This window comes from Coptis chinensis, chromosome 2, assembly GCF_015680905.1.
Source record: "Coptis chinensis isolate HL-2020 chromosome 2, ASM1568090v1, whole genome shotgun sequence".
Lineage (NCBI taxonomy): Eukaryota > Viridiplantae > Streptophyta > Magnoliopsida > Ranunculales > Ranunculaceae > Coptis > Coptis chinensis.
Window position 1 is genome coordinate 112,759,952 of NC_141457.1, and position 16,882 is coordinate 112,776,833.

The following is a 16,882-nucleotide window of genomic DNA, read 5'->3' on the forward strand; positions in this document are numbered from 1 at the left end:
CATCCAGTTTCTGATTTTCCGTTATTTATATTTTGAGGTTAGTTCAATGCTGTTGAACCCAATTTCCGATTCCCGTTATTTTTTTTTAGGTTAGTACGTTCAATGCGGTTGCATCTAGTTTCCGATTTCTCGTTAATTATTATTTGCGGTTAGTTCAATACATTTGCATCCAATTTTCAATTTCATGTTAATTGTTCTTTGAGATAAGTTCAATGCATTTGCATCCAGTTTCTGATTTCCGATTAATTATTCTGTGAGATTAGTTTAATGCATTTGCATATAGTTTCCGATTTCTCGTTTATTATTTGATAAGGTTGCATTTGCATTTAGTTTCCAATTTCCCGTTAATTATTGTTTGTAGTTAATTCAATGAATTTGTATCCAGTTTCCAATTTCCCGTTAAGTATTTATTGAGGTTAGTTCAATGCATTTGCATCCAATTTATTTTTTAAGATTAGTTCAGTGCAATTGCATCCGGTTTCTGATTTTCCGTTAATTATTCTTTAAGATTAGTTCCACGCATTTGTATCATGTTTTCAATTTATAATTAATTTTTCTTAGAGGTTAGTTCAATGCAGTTGCATCCAGTTTTCGATTTTCCGTTAATTTAATCTTTGAGGGTTAGTTCAATGCAGTTGCATCTAGTTTCTGATTTTCCGACAATTATTTTTTTATATTAGTTTGATGTATTTGCTTCGAAGTTTTGATTTCCCGTTAATTATTCTTTGAGGTTAGTTTAATGCAATTGTATCCATATTCCGAATTTCTATTAATTATTTTTTAAGATTAGTTTAATGCTTGCATTTGCATCCAGTTTCTGATTTCTCGTTAAATATTATCTGAGGTTAGTTCGATGCATTTGCATCCAGTTTTCAGTTCCCCATTAATTGTTCTTTGACGTTAGTTTCATTCAGTATTATATATGTTTTAAAATATTTGTCATTATTATTTTGCCGTTATTTTTTTTTTTCATTTTCTATTATATATTTTGTGATGTTATTTTTTGTATAATTTAATTTTTCACATGTAATTTGTTTTGGTTTAGTATATAATTTATTTAAGCCCAACGTTCACTTTAACTGAATCTCGTTATTCAGCCGAATTATCTTCCTAAAATGAACTGAAATTTTGGGAAGATAATCATTATAGTGAGTGCTTCATAACCACAAAAAATTAGGTTTGAATTCATTTTGTAGGTGAAGTTTATATATATATATATAATTTTATAAATTTATAAATTTAATTGAAATATGTCATAATTATTGTGATTTTTGGAATCCTTAACTATGAATAAATGTTTAAATTCCATTGTGGATGATGCATCAAATCGAAAGGGTTTTAGGAAATTAGCTATAATGTTTAGGAAAAGTTGGAGAGCGAGTCTATGAAACTCGAGATGGGATTGTTTCCTTATTTATATCTTACTTTTTTATATTTAGTAATAGAGTTTAGAAAGAACTGGAGTCTCTATGAGGATATCACTATAATATATATCTAAGGATAAAGATAAATATTTATTTCCTATTTTATCTCCTATTTTTTCTTAATTAGCCATGACAGGTGGACACTCTAAAAACGCTTCCTCAATTGAAGAAGGTATAGCTATAATATATATATAAAGACAAACAACCTCAACTCCGCAAGTTTCGCACAAAATGCAGAAAGATTCAACCAGGGCCGTTATTGGATCCACCCTAAATTAACCAATTGGAGCCAATCACACTTCGGGCCTGGGCCTGTACCAGCCCAGCCCATTCAGAGTCTGGTTGGCAATGGAAATGACTTTGTAACCAGGGTTGGAAATGGTACGGGATCAATCCGAATCCGACCCATATCCGAATTCATTTTTATCCGAATCTAAATTATCCGATCCGAATATCCGAAGACCGAACTATTTTAATAAGATTCTTATTTTGATGCCTAAAAATAATTTATATCATACATTTATATATGAAAATCATTAAAATAGTATTTTTTTTTTGTGTTTTTAGTAGATATGGATCTGGATCTGGTAATGAGTTTTGAGTGAGAATCCGACCCGAACCCGCTCCATTTCCTGCCCTACCTGCAACATCTACTACGCAACTTTGTACACCCCCTCCTTTATTTTGCGACGAGGCACCAGCGAAGGTTAGTTCAGAATTTTAATATCAGTCCTCATTTATATATCGACTAATAATACTCATTCTGCTTAATGTAGGAAGTCTTTTTTGCTTGATTCAAATGACTATTATGGTGTAGAGGTCTCTTTATGTTACTTGTAGTAGTCATTTAGAGGAATGGTAAATGATTAGAAGTATATTTTTTTTGTTGTTAATTGTTCATCTTACGTTTTCCCATGCCTCTTACATGTTTGATGAAATGCCTAAGTGGCATCTTCATTTTGTATAGGTAGTTTGACAATAGTTATGAAATTATGAGATTCCGAATTGGTTTTCTTTGATGTGTTTGAAATGTATATTACTTCAGTATGACTATATTTACAGCTTGGTTCAATCTCAGTATGTTTTTTTTATTGTTTGTATGTGTTGCAGGTTGGCTTGTTCTCAATTTTTTGTTTGGTGGAGGTGGAATGTGTTTAACTGTACAATTTATTTCCCTTACCTCCTTTGCCCCCACAGAGGTGTGGTATACTAGCTAGCAATATTCCATATAATTTTCTTCTTCCCCATAAACCCAGTTGTGTAGCCCATTGAGTTGTGCTTGCACTGGAAACAATTTCAAATGTCACCTTCTTCAAAATTTGCAATTTCTTCTATCTCCAAAGTCCTAGAGCGCCGCACTTCTTCCTTCTTTAGAAATCAAAACCACAGAACAGCTCAAGCTGGTTTTTCTTTCTTGTCTTCGTTCGCCACCAATGAAAGGTCTCTCTCAACAGTTGTAGAGTCACCATTTCCTTCATCTTCTGAAGCTCAAGGTGTCTATCTCTCTTCCTATTGCGTTTGTTTGAATCAATGTTCATTACTGTTAAGCCTGTTCATAGTTATTTAATGTTTGATTTTTGTTTTGAAGAACTTTAATGGTTTTTTTGTTGAAAAAATCAGGGAAAGAGAGAGCAAAATGGTCAAGATGGTTACTTTTTCTTCCTGGAGCTATCTCGTTTGGACTTGGAACTTGGCAAATTTTAAGGAGGCAAGACAAGGTAATCTTGGTTATATTTGTGTCTTTGTAGCCTGTGTTGATATTATAGGCATTCTTTGCATGTCTAAATTTTCCAGATCAGACATTTTGAACAGCATTGTCTGGAAAGATATGTATGTTACTCCCCACTTCTACAATACTAATAAAATTGTTCTCATATTTTCTTTTATAGGTTAATTTTTTGTTGTTATCCTCTTAAAATTATTACAGTGTTCTTATTGAAACCTTTCAATTTTTTGTCTTTCTTTTTTCGTTTCCATAACTGACCATCTGAAGGGTCCTTTTATTTTGTAAAAGCAAAATTTCTGCTGTTATTTATTTTTATTATTTATGTTTATTGCGGTTTTTTGCAGATAGATATGTTGGTTTGCTTACATTCTTATTCTAGCTTTGTGATGGTTAGGTTGAAATGCTGGAATATAGAAGAAGTAGGTTGGGACTGGAGCCTCTTAGCTATAATAGCATATCTTCTTCTCGTACTGGAGATCTGGGTTCATTGGAATTTAGGAGGGTGTTATGCGAAGGGGTTTTTGATGAGAGTAAGTCGATTTATGTGGGTCCGCGTTCTAGAAGCATATCAGGAGTGACTGAAAATGGGTACTATATTATCACGCCGCTCATGCCCATATCAGAGAATCCGGAGAGGTAAATAAGTGGTTTGCCCATAAGAAATATCTTGGCTTTACCTGTATTATTAATGTAGCAACATTTCAATCGCTATTCATCGATTTTATTTAGGTCGATAGTTATCGACAATGTTTTTACTGAAGAAAAAGTGTTGGAAAAGCTAACTTCCTCCGATCTTTATGTTTCCTCCACATATTTGGCTTGTGTTGGATACCATTGAGATTCTATTCTTCTTCAGATGTCAATTTATTAACGAATCTTTAGTCAGTGTGCAGGAACCAGTTCTGGTGAATAGAGGATGGGTCCCACGCAGCTGGCGAGACAAGTATCTGGAGAATTCACTAGCTAAGAAGCAAGATACAACCCATAAATCCCCCACTGCTGAAGAAAACGAAGGAAGCACTTGGTGGAAGTTTTGGTCAAAAAAGCGTAAAACCACAAAGGTTTTATACTTATTCAATGATGTAGTTTATTTGTCGAAACGTTCAGTATGGCTTTGAGGTTCTAAATCTACCTTGGTTGTTAAACCTACAGGTTCAAGGTCCTGCAATCACTCCGGTAAAAGTTATTGGTGTAGTTCGTGGGAGTGAAAAGCCAAGTATCTTTGTTCCAGCAAATGACCCAAGGTCTGGCCAGTGGTTCTATGTTGATGTCCCTATGATTGCGCGGGATGCGAAATTGCCAGAAACTACTGTCTATATTGAAGATATCAATGAAGATGTTGATCCAAGTAAACCTTACCCCCTCCCAAAGGATGTCAATACTTTGATTCGCAGTTCGGTTATGCCACAGGATCATCTAAATTATACATTGACATGGTATGCGAACCTCCTCTTCAACTCAATGTTGTGCATAATTGCGTAAATACTTGTTTCACCCCCCTCCCCTCCCCCCTTACCTTTAGATTGATGACATTTGGTTTTGGTCCAGAAGCATGTGGAGGCAAGGTTGCAAAATGTTCTTGTTCCCAATTATACTATGTTACATGGACACTCCATATTTGAAAAATAATCCGTGTCATATACGTAATCCATGTGTCCGGACACATATAGTATGTGATATATCTCAATTTTTTATATTTTCGCCATGTTAGACACTTTGTATCTGTCTCGGATATGAACACACGTATCCGTGTCAATGTAATTTAACAAATATATGAGCTACAAATAGGGAAATTAGCACTATATGCAAAAATATATACTCATATTTGCTTAGACTTAAAGGCTCGTACATATGAACAAGAATTTGCAGTCAGCTTTGTTACTTATTAGAAATTTGTTTGCCTACAGGTATTCTCTATCAGCTGCTGTTACTTTCATGGCTATTAAGAGGTTGAAGACAAAAAAGAGCAGGAGATAGTATACTCTGGATGAATTTTCTTCTTCTTCTTCCATTTCTTGTTTGAAGTCTGTTTAGATGAAGAACTGGTTCTTCACCAAATTTTGTAGTGATCAACCCATAGTTCGGGATTTCAGAATTATCGGAATTCCGACAAATCCAAAAACTGGAATTCACAATATTTCGACCATGTTATATTTGGAATTCCGATTTTTTTGGAATTATCAATATTTCGACTCTAAACTGTTTTTTTCAAATATTGGGCGGAATTCTAATATTCCGTTCGGAACACCGGATCAACCCAAATAATAACTTGATTGTTTCACATACACTGATTTTTTTTCATATGTGAGATTGAAGGCTGTGTTTGTTTTGCATGTAATTTTTTTTTCGATAATTTTTCCATGTAAACTTGTTATAGAGCAAAGTAAACAGAGAGTGCTGAAAGTAGTTGGTAGGTGTTCACACCACTGAAGAAGAGATGTAAATTGGGTGAATACTTTACTGCCATCTCAAAGCTGAGCTTGATTCCTTGATCCATGAGCTTGAAAAATTCCCTCCACTTTGTTTTTATCGTCTAGACATTATTGAAACTCATTTTTGACTCTAGCCGGGAAACAGGTTCTATCTTTGTACGCGACCTCAGTGATGAGGTTAAACCAAAGCTGAAAGTGTAGCTCAAAATCTACTGTGCAGCCCTCGGTTGAGCTAAGGCTGAGTCCAATGGTGCATCCACCCTTTATCTCCATTCCACCAAAAAACAGTATTTTGAGGATGGAGAGTCAATTTTGGTGTCCAATGGTTCGGACCATTCTACGCCACTCCGTTTGGGTTGGTGGGGATACAAAACAATTTTGGTCATAATTAGTTTCTGACTTTGTGGGGACACAAAACAATTGATTCCATTCCACACCACTTCAAGTGGCGCCGATTGGGTTTTTACAAACCACGCCATTTTAAGTTGTGTGGAATGCACTCTCTATTCCTCAATAACACTATATATGGAGAGTTATATTGAGATAGAGAGGAAAAATCACCGCCACTCCCTCCGCTTTTGAGGGAATGGAAGCCATTGCACCCAACCTAAACAAGACATTGATGGTCTTCATTCCTTGTAGTTGCCCGACTTAGCTCTACTTGCATCCATCCACGAAGAAAACTGCACAGCCCGCACTTGACATAGTAGCTAATGAGAATATTGAAATTTACAGATACAACTTCAAGTAAAGTAGAAACATTGTTTTTCCTTACATACACCATACAAGCGGATGAGTGCCACCATTAAGATAAGAGTTCAGCAGTCCAAATCATACTATAAGCTCGTGAATTACTAGATACATATAAGAGTTCAGCACTCATATTATGTGTTATCGTGAACTACATGCTCAGGAATCCTAAGATTTTGAGCGACCTAATCAAGGGCATGCCAGATCCAGTTTTTGTATACATTGCAATGCTATACATTCTAAAACAAGTCGCCTGTACTTAGAACTGGTGAAGCAAATATACATAAAGGAACTAATGAAGCAGGTGCTACATCCAGAAAATTTCATATGAGTTGGCTTGAATCTCTCTAACTTTTCCCACCAAAAAGAGCAACCTCTGTTAGGTCGTGTACATATCGACCTCCAAATGTGCAAGGGTTTGATAAAACTATTTACCTTGATTATACTGCTAATTTTTATATCTACAACTCTTCAACAGGTCGATTACACTCCGAACTGGGGATAGCTACAACCTCCTGCGCACATACAACCTAGCCTTTTGAGTTCAATGCTCGATTTATTGGCGAAATTACTATTTATTTTGTTCTAATTCCTTTTCGATATTAGTTCGATCTAGTGCAAGTCAATCAAGCTCCAAACTTGGGGCTAGACAAAACCATCTCTGAGCTGGGGCTAGTTATTGCTATTTAAACATGTTCAATTAAGTTATTATTTGAGCTCAATGCTTTATACATTTCCAGAATTACTGTCGTTAATCTGTACTAACTCTTTGGTACCAGCTCGCATTTTTTTCAGGTCAATTAAACTCTAAAAAACTAGGGCTAGCTACAACCACGCCAATTCAAAGCTAACTATCAACCATAGTAACGCCCCCACAAGACTAGCTATCAACCAATCAGCTTAATGCCCTGCTCAAGACCAAGTTCGATTCAACTATAATCACGCCAATTCAAAGCTAGCTACCAATTGCGATCTCCAAATCACAACGTTCACTAGAGCATCATGCTCACTCAAGCTCAACCGCTCCCTAAAGCTATAATATTCTCAATAATTGAGGCCGAACCTATACTTCTAGGATCAATTCAGTGTAGAAATTCAAACCATAACGTTCTCTTGAGCTATAATCTTCTCACTAATTGAGGACTTACACTTCTAAGAACAATCTAGTACATGTCAAAGTAATGCCACTTGCATCTTCAGTTACTACCCTGCGTGCTTCCCACATGTGGAATTACTCTCTCATCAGGCCGCCCTACATAATAGGAACGACCTAATGAGAGGGGGATGTGTGGGAGACTAATATATACAGCCAATATATATTATACATGTGTCCAACACAACTCATCACATAACTCATATCAAGACCTCAGCTAGGTCGCTCATATCAAGACCTCAACCAGGTCGACCTCAGCCAGGTCGCTCATATCAAGACCTCAACTAGGTCGATCTTATTCAGGTCGTTTATATCAAGTCCTCAACCAGGTCGCTTATATCAAGACCTCAGCCAAATCTCGTAATGCTAAGAGAAGGAAAGACAGTTGTTACAACAATTTTGTAACAACAACCATGCACTCATTTACCCTCCTTTTAAGCTCATTCAAGTCCCACATTAAAAGGAACTGATCAAAGGTCATGTGCTATAAATCACAAGGGAAAGACCAAAAAAGAGGGGAGGAGAGCTCGATGCTTATATTCTCTCTGGATATGTAGGGAATTCAATTATTTGAACTCAGTCATAGCATCACCAATCTCATATATCCCCTATCCTCATAGGTTGATCAGGTTAAACACAAAATGAACCTTTACATTGGGGAAACTTTAATTACTCGTTGTTTTGTGATACAATCATGTCAAGCTTAGGATAGGTTTATTTGCCCACTGGTTTGTAACACAGAAAGTTTTATTGGATGTTACGTTTGGGATATAGAGCTTAATTTGCTCTCTGTTTTGAACCTTGAATAAAGGCAACTTCAATAATTATTGTTTCAACATTGTGCAGTTAATTGATATATTACTACTCGATCTATAGCGTTCAAAAGTTATTAGTGTAGGTTGGTGTTGAGTTAACTTGACAAAGTTGAACTCGCATTGGGAAAAAAATAAATCATGTCAAAAAGTAAACAAAGTATGGTATAACTAACAGTCAAATTCTTGTAAAACTTTAAGGTTGAACATGATGTACCTTGAGGAGAACAATCAAACAAATGGAGCTGCCAAGGGCTGCTACCATAGTTCAGTTCAGAGCACCAGACATATTTCCATTCAGAGCACCAGACATAATTTAGTTCAGAGCACTAGATATAGTTCAGAACAGCAGACATAGCTTAGGTGACTTGTGGTTGTGGATCAACTAATGCTACCATAGGCTATTTGGAGAACGAGGGAGCTAGGTATTGGCGGCAAATAGCTTTAAGCTTGAACACTAAGAATACTCGAGTGGGGAAAAATTCAAAAGGGTTAACTGATTATGAAGAGAACTAACTCGACTTCAATGACAAGACACACGAAACCGAATACTGGCAATCAATACTAATTTGGCATCTGTTTCAAGTCTAAAGATTTTAGTGGATTTGGACTACCATCTCTTAGGACCAAACGCTTTGCCTTTTAAGCTAAAGATCCATTTAGAAATCATTGTTGGCAACACACGCCCAATTCCAAAAATATCATTGTGAATTGTCTCAAGTAGAAACACACACATAAGGGCTGCCATGAACAAGCTTTTCAAAGTACTAATGGCTAGCAACAATATTTTCCACTTATTCTTTGGAAGGATATAGAAAATGAACAAACTTTTAAAATTATGCATGTTAGTAGAAAATGAAATTCAAAGCTTCACCAGATACTCTATGAGCAGCCTTGTTAACTCTCACGATGAACAAATATAAAAATAAGAACTCAAGGAACATCATTTAAAATACAGGCTTGTCCACAAACAACAACTCTTGATTGGTCCAAACAATTTGTGAGCAACTCCACAGATTTTTTTGTGTAGGTAAACAGTTTTTCCTTGCAGCCTCTCCACCAAGCACTTGAGGTCTTGTAGAGTGTGGAGTGTGGACAACAAATAGTTGTCTGTCCATAAACTTATTTTGTTTAAAATACATCAAGAAGTAAATAATAACTTACAATAACTTATTGACAAACAGATTTTCCAAAGATCGAAATTTAATCTTTTATTCTTATTTTACTAAAAAAAAAAGGAAAGAGAAAGCAAAAGGGTGAGGAACCACTGACCATAGTACAAAATATCAGAATATGGGTATTTATTGATATTCAATTTCTGGATATGTATCGTGGATATATCCTTCTCTTTGGGGATATTTGACATTGTTTCACATGCAAATATCGTGGATATATCTAAAATATCGACAAATATCGTAGATATTTTTTGATATATCATGATATATTATTTAAAATATAATGGTAAATATTAAATAAAATTGTTATATACACAAAATATCGTTAAATATCTCCAAATATCACAAAATATCTTCAAATATCACAAATATCGTCAAAATATCACTGATATTTGCAGTCGTATATATCTCTTAACATATCGTGATATTTATATATCTTTTTCTGAAATTTGGATAAATATCTCCAAATATCGCGATATATCAGGATATTTTGTACTATGCCACTGACCCCAAGATTCGACCAGGAAACGGATCTAAATAATATCTGACCCGAACCGTAACCGCCTTAAGTAATCAGAGACATTCATTTTTAGATTTGATAAAATCAGACCACCACTGAATAGAAATTTGTTCCAATGGCGACCGAGGATGCAGTTATGGCAGTGATCAAAGCATCTCGTCCTACATTTCGCAATCCACACGATAAAATTGCATTTGCACTACACTCAGCTTTTCTCGCCTCGGGATACTCACTTGTCGCCACTGGCCCATCTGCTTTCTCTGATTCCATTCTTTCTTCTCCTCCTTCAGGTATTTTTTTTTTTTTTTTTTCTCTCTTTCTTTGAAATTATTTAATTGAAATTTATTTATTTTAATAGATGAGGTTGGAATTGAGGGTTGGAATGAAACTGAAGATAGTTATGGCTTTGTGTACACGAAGAATACTGTGTTAGTCAAGTGTTTAGTCATGGGTGATAACTTGGTTATAGATGCTTTGACTGGTAAGGGCCAAGACAAGGAACCAATTTATCTTCAAATCAAGTAAGTAGACCCTTTTATTTTTTTAAGGGTTCTTGAAAAAAAAAAATCAATAATATCGACTTCTTGCAGTGTCAAGGATTACGATGGAGGGAACGAAAGCACAAGCTATAGCGACCGCTATAAGAAATTTGGAAATCTTGTGAAGACTTTGAACTCTGGGATCTTGGATAAGATAGATGATTCACCTGTGGTGGAAAAAACCAATTCTGCGCCTGCCCCATCGAGGTATTTGCACTTTTACAGTATGGAATATAAGCTGTGTATACAATTACTGATTATATTTATACATAGAGTGTTTCCGTTTGGCAGGTCTGAAGGTAGTGAAAGGGATGAAAGAATTGAAAGCCCTGGGCCATATCCCCATGGGTAAGTCTTCTTACTTTTCATATTTGTTATGTTCTCTTGAATGAAACTTTTATGCATATGCATTATTAGTTTCTAATGAATGCATGAGGTGTTTCTGGTATTTTTTACACGTCTCTTTTGTGAGCTCTATACATTGTTTTATTTACAAGAGTGTAGTTGTTGAGTTCTGTAGATTTTTCTATTCAGGCTCTCTGAAGTTAAGGGCATTTTTTTGGGGGTATCTTATGTAATTTAGTTTAATACTTGTTTTTAGTCTAAACTTATCAAAGAAAAAGTGTGAATTAGTATTTTGTTACTGTAGCTATGATACCAGTTGGATTGAATTTTACCATCTTAATTGACACTATACTAGTCGTCATCTAGCATCACGAATGGAAAGTTATGCTGTACAATCAGACAATCGTAAGTGTCATTATGCGAATTCGAACAAAAAGGCAGTTAGGACTCCTGTACAAGCATAAGACTTCTGTTACTCGGAGTAAGGACATACTAAACCAGAAAAGTGAAGTTTGGGGGAATATTTTCTGGCGATGGTGATAAATAGGGAAAACAATTAGTGTTAAATCTACTTGTTGAATTATTGCCGAAGACGGGTTTACCATTTCGAATATCATTCACACTATTCAGTTGACAAATATTTACTGTTTATTTACTTATATATATTTGTAAGAGATTTGATTAACATGCGGTTCATCTATCTTCTTTTTTGTGTGTCAGTTATGTCTCACCTCCAATAATTCCTGGGCACCATGATGATCTCTACCCGGGGCCTGGAGCTGGAATGTACCCGAGGTATTAATTCCCTTCCTGTATTTATAAATCATGTGATACTGGGAAACCTTTAGCTAAACGTTTCATTATGTCATCTTTCAGGGAAGGTCCTCAAGTGGGTGGGCCCATGCTTGTAGGTAAAGCTCTCTCTCTCTCTCTCTCTCTCTCTCTCTCTCTCTCTCTCATGCCTCACCCTTATCCTTCTTATGCAATCAGGGCCAAATGATCGACGTTGGTTTGGTCCGCTTGGTGAACAACCTAGATATCCAGATGGCTCCCTGTAAGTAAATTGCTGAATTCTGATATTTTTGGTTTTGTTTTTATTTCTGATGATTAAAAGTTTGACCTGTGTGGCTTTAGCCTTTAATGTTGTATGGTTATTTGAATCAGGGCTGGGGGTGTACCGCCAGGTGCCCGCTTTGATCCCTATGGTCCTCCTGGTGTTCCTGGGTTTGGACCCAACAGCTTTGGGAGGTATGTTTCTGTTTTCAATTCCTGTGTTACTGTTGTGTTTGAGACACATAACTAATAGTCTTTTCTACTTGTTGGTAGGCATCCACTGAGACCTGGACCTGGGATTCATCCTGATCTGGAACAACCTGGGCCTGGTCTAGACACTCATGGTGTTCCTGGTTTTGGACCCAACCCCTCTGCAAGGTATCTTCCTGATATCACCCTGTGTTATTAGTGTATTAAATACACCTTCAACGCATACACAATTAACTGTTTTTTTACTTGTTCGTAGGGAATCCACGGAGACCTGGGACTGGGGGTTATCCTGATCATGACTATATTTAGGAGTAGCAACACAGTGAATGAGATCTTCATACACCGTCGTACCTGCTTGTTGGACTAAATTCGAAGCTCATGTAAATAAACTGAGTCATATATCTAGTCGTTTTGGTCTGGCTACTGGAGTTGAACACTTAAACATGTCTACTGAACTTTTTTTTTTTGTTTTTGTTTTCTATAAATGTAAGTTTGTTGGCAGAGTATAGATATTATCCAGTTTTCAGTTTTTTCTATATGTTAGCTTACACAGTTGTGTAAATGGATATGATTACATTCAGTTGTCTTTGTACTTGTGCGGTATCAAAGCATTTTGTTTCTCTGGTTGTGGGATTGCGTTATTACATAACCGCCAGTCTGCTACATTTGGTTGCAAACGTGTGTTTTCGATTGATTATACCTGTGGGAGTACGGTTGAGTCGTAGACATAATTTGTAAGGATGTACACAACCTATTATGTCTCGTAGTCAAGTACAGAGACTTTTGTAAAGTTAACAATGTATAGTTGGACTTGGATTAGCAATATATTCTGGTGTTGCCCCATGCTAATTCTGCTAGCAGCAAACAAAGTTCAAACAATCCTGTAGCATGATAAAGTTGTCTTCTGACCTACAAAAGAAATAATCTCTATCATAAGCAATGACACAAGCTACTACCGCTGCGTGAAAGATGGAAGCACTAGCTTAGACCAAAACCCAAAATTTCGATATTGGTTCATATATCAGTGTACCCAAAAACTGATATATATCGGATATATTTATTTTTTTGGTGACCAGTCCAAACTATTTAAAATATCGGAAACATATCGAAAATATATTGGAAATATCGGATTTATATTAAAAAATAGTCAAAAAGTCAACCGATATATATCGATTATATCGGAAATATCGATTATATCGGAAATATCGATTATATCGGCAATATAAAATTTCATATTGAAAATTCCGATATATATCGGGAAAAAAGAGATTCAATATTTGGTGAATATATGTTGGAAATATCAATATCGGTGTACCAATTTACCAAAATATATCAGATATATCAGCGATATTTTGGGCCTTGGCTTAGACATATTGACTGACATGTTTTGCCCCAGTAACAAATCTTTGAACTCGGGGAACAAAGTTAAGAGCCACAGTAACATTGTACTGTTTGACTATTTACGCAAATGTGTCATAAGTAGCCACAAAGTGGTCGTGCCGGAGTGGTTATCGGGCATGACTAGAAATCATGTGGGCTTTGCCCGCGCAGGTTCGAATCCTGCCGACCACGTTTTTTTTTTTTTTGTTTTTTTCCCTATTTCTTTCTATTCTTTTCTTTTACCACGCGTCCTTCCATCTTCATCAATCTATTTAATTACGTGTTCTACAAAGTTCTTCTCATTGATTACAGATCTCAAATCCAAGAGAGAGAGAGAGAGAGAGAGAGAGAGAGAGAGAAGCATGCCACTGAAAGCAGTAACCCTAACACACGTCCGTTACGAAAAAGGAGACAAACTAGGTCACTTCCTGGCATGGGTATCTCTAATACCCGTCTTCATTTCCCTAGGTGGTTTTACATGTCACTTCCTCTTCCGTCGTGAACTCCAAGGCCTATTCTTTGCACTAGGCCTAATCATCTCACAATTCGTAAACGAACTCGTCAAAAAATCAGTCCAACAATCTCGTCCTGAAATCGCATGTACTTTACTCGAAATGTGTGATTCTCATGGTTGGCCTTCTAGTCATTCTCAATACACTTTTTTTTTCGCTATCTATTTTACTTTACTTTTAACTTATGATAATAGTAGACGTTCAATTGGCACTCGTCTTTCGAATGTTAAATTACTTGTTAGTTCTATTCCTTGGGTGTTAGCTTTGCTTACTATGTATTCTAGAGTTTATTTAGGCTACCATACTATTGCACAAGTCTTTGCTGGTGCTGCTCTTGGTGTTTTTCTTGGGGTTGGTTGGTTTCACTTTGTCAATTCCTACTTGATTTGTTATTTTCCTGCAATCGAGGAGAGTGCGTTTGGAAGGGCGTTTTATGTTAAGGATTCTTCTCATATAACTAATGTTATGAAGTTCGAGTATGATAATGCTAGAGCTGCAAGGAAGAATGCGTGCAGTGACGACAAGTCTTCTTAATCGTTGAATTCGGTATGTTCTTTGAATCCTTACTCTACCTATATTACAATGAATAATCCCTGGTAACTTTTAAACTTAAATTAGATAATAGGACGCACCAGTATTCAATAATATTCCACAACCACTTGACACTATTGGCCATGACAAAAGATAGGCACTTTAGGCATTTACTGTATTGTTATCGGTTTCTTAAACTACTGGGCATTATAGGAAAAGCTTTTGCTTATTGTGCAGGATGTTTATGTTCTTATTAATTTGTGTAAGTATTTAATGTAGTAAAGAGATGTTCATTGTGAATGAGAGTTTGCTAGCAGCTTCTTGTGTTCAATAGATCCAGAGTATGGGGAAGTTTGGATGTTTGGATATGTTACTTGAGGGTAGGAGACACTACTCTATGCAGTATAGCTGTATAAGAAGTTGGTTACTGGGGAAAGGGAGAAAGATGCTGGCCCTCATTAGGCCCGAGGTTTAATCCAGGATTCTTAAGAGAAATTTAACATAAAAGGATACAACCAAATTTGATCTTCAGAAAAAAGATTTAGTTTGGTGACTCCCCAGAAGATCAAACTGTGTAGATGGTCCCTCATTCGGCCTGAGGTTCAATTCGGGATTCTCAATTTTTAAGGAATTTAAGATAAGGAGGCTACAATCCTACAACCAAGTTTAATCCTAAAAACGATTTTTTATTTTTGTAACAGTCCAGAAAACAGAAATTTTATACATGATCAAGTCTTTACCTGTTTGGTTAATTGTTTCGTTATTTAGAAAAAAGACAGGAAGAATGTAGCAAGGAACACACTCAGGGTTGCATATATGCTACCTCGCCAAAAGACACTTTTCTTTGGGTTAGTTGCAGACTTGCAGTTACCCTCCCTGACTGGATATGTCCAAACCTGCAAATTTGTTTGAACTCCATGCAACATCACCCTTAGTTTTGCCTGTAAGTTGCAATCTAGTTTACAGGACGATGTTCACCTTCAAAACCGGTCAGACAGAACAATCAGGCTTATTATCCTACGCATTAGCTCTGAAAATAGTCACGCCAGTTGATCCTTTCCAAGTATTGCTATTATCTCTATTTATGGGTCCCTTAAACTAAGGCAGCTGGCTTTGAATGCATCAGTATTACTTCATCGGTTTTTAGCTTCCACTGGTTGGTCGAACTGTGTGAATTTAGTTTTTTTTTTCTCAATAAGCAAAAATTTGTATTGATGAATGGTGGTTGGGGGGTGGGGGGAGAGGAGTACACAGTAGCACTATAAGAACTTAACAAAACCTATAATAAACATGTTCTGGAACCTCCCATTTGGTTATCCATGGGGTTTTACAATAAAAAATAACTTGATCATTGTCTTGCAAACTGACCGAGTACTTTGCCAATTGATCTGTGTGAATTTAGTTATTTATTTATTTTCATTGTTTTTGTCAATTTTGTGTCTTTGGGGTTTGTCGTTTATGTGATAAGTTACCCTTGTTAGATTTATGTTATGTTTATTTAGAAAATCATATGATTTCAGGATAATGTTTTAATACTTATAAAACATTTACTCTTGGGATCATACTCATACCCATTTTCTTTGTTTTTTTTTCAGGAAAAATACACCATATATGTTATCGATTAGCATGTCTAAGCAATAAATGCCCTTCATTGGCTTGCTTTGATCACGCTGTGGGTGGGGCCAGAAACTTAGTTGATCCGATAGGTTTTGTTTCATATACTTGCAGATTTGTGTTTTCTTATCAATGTAATTCAGGAAAAAAGTACATAGAAACTGAATTGTACCGCCCATGTTTCTTGAGCATTCAGCATTGTATTTAAACCATTCAGATGTTTCTCAAGCATTGAATTAGTATGTCTCCTCACTTTCTTTTTTCTTACTCCAATTTTGTCAGAACCACGCAGATTTCCTGCCTTCTCAAAGATAATAGCAAAGAAGTTAAAATCCCATCATAACTTAGCAATCTGTGGCTGCACAATCTTGATGTTCTAGGATTTCATAAAATACGACAAAGAGGACCTTATGTTTTACTTTCTAGGCTTGCCTTTACCAATTTCATGTTGAAAGATACACTTGCCTCATTGAACAAACTAAACAGTGGATTGTGACAGGTAACTAGCTGCTTATGTGAGATTTATATACCTCCTCTGTCTCCTGTGTCAATCCTGGGAATGGTTGTGGACTGGAATTCGGATAATACTAATGTGGAAGATATGATATGCTTGGCAGTAGCTATTAGTTGTCCGTCATTAATATATCTTCCACATGCTAGGAGGGATGGGTTTAGAACCACTTGCGACGTGTTTTGAAGCATCATG

At 36.1% G+C, this 16,882-nt stretch overlaps 3 protein-coding genes and 1 non-coding gene across 8 annotated transcripts; all 4 read left to right on the plus strand.

Moving 5' to 3' along the window:
* The first annotated feature begins 1,975 nt into the window (after nt 1-1,975).
* Nucleotides 1,976-5,644, plus strand: LOC147520818 (surfeit locus protein 1-like). 4 transcript variants are annotated; one of them, XM_086592318.1, is made up of 7 exons: nt 1,976-2,130; nt 2,535-2,917; nt 3,045-3,142; nt 3,545-3,786; nt 4,037-4,211; nt 4,303-4,586; nt 5,058-5,644. In XM_086592318.1, the coding sequence occupies exons 2-7, from the start codon at nt 2,725-2,727 to the stop codon at nt 5,125-5,127; spliced, it is 1,062 nt and encodes a 353-aa protein (XP_086448444.1). In that variant the 5' UTR covers nt 1,976-2,130; nt 2,535-2,724; the 3' UTR covers nt 5,128-5,644. The 4 variants fall into 4 exon arrangements, with proteins under 4 accessions (XP_086448444.1, XP_086448442.1, XP_086448445.1 ...); XM_086592316.1 differs by lacking the exon at nt 1,976-2,130 and adding an exon at nt 2,132-2,282; XM_086592319.1 differs by lacking the exon at nt 1,976-2,130 and adding an exon at nt 2,132-2,243.
* Nucleotides 5,645-10,029: 4,385 nt separating this feature from the next.
* LOC147520819 (putative proteasome inhibitor) lies at nt 10,030-12,357 on the plus strand. Of its 2 annotated transcripts, none has more exons than XM_086592320.1 (9): nt 10,030-10,282; nt 10,351-10,513; nt 10,583-10,738; nt 10,805-10,879; nt 11,597-11,671; nt 11,753-11,787; nt 11,867-11,930; nt 12,041-12,124; nt 12,203-12,357. In XM_086592320.1, exons 1-9 carry the CDS (start codon nt 10,108-10,110, stop codon nt 12,336-12,338), a joined length of 963 nt encoding a protein of 320 aa, XP_086448446.1. In that variant the 5' UTR covers nt 10,030-10,107; the 3' UTR covers nt 12,339-12,357. The 2 variants fall into 2 exon arrangements, with proteins under 2 accessions (XP_086448446.1, XP_086448447.1); XM_086592321.1 differs by having other exon boundaries at nt 10,033-10,282; nt 10,823-10,879.
* Nucleotides 12,358-13,629: 1,272 nt separating this feature from the next.
* On the plus strand, nt 13,630-13,711 carry TRNAS-AGA (transfer RNA serine (anticodon AGA)). The gene has a single exon. It is a non-coding gene; the product is annotated as a tRNA-Ser (tRNA).
* Nucleotides 13,712-13,817: 106 nt separating this feature from the next.
* Nucleotides 13,818-16,443, plus strand: LOC147520821 (lipid phosphate phosphatase gamma-like). The gene is made up of 2 exons (XM_086592322.1): nt 13,818-14,577; nt 16,158-16,443. Exon 1 carries the CDS (start codon nt 13,882-13,884, stop codon nt 14,563-14,565), a length of 684 nt encoding a protein of 227 aa, XP_086448448.1. The 5' UTR covers nt 13,818-13,881; the 3' UTR covers nt 14,566-14,577; nt 16,158-16,443.
* The last annotated feature ends 439 nt before the right edge of the window (nt 16,444-16,882 follow it).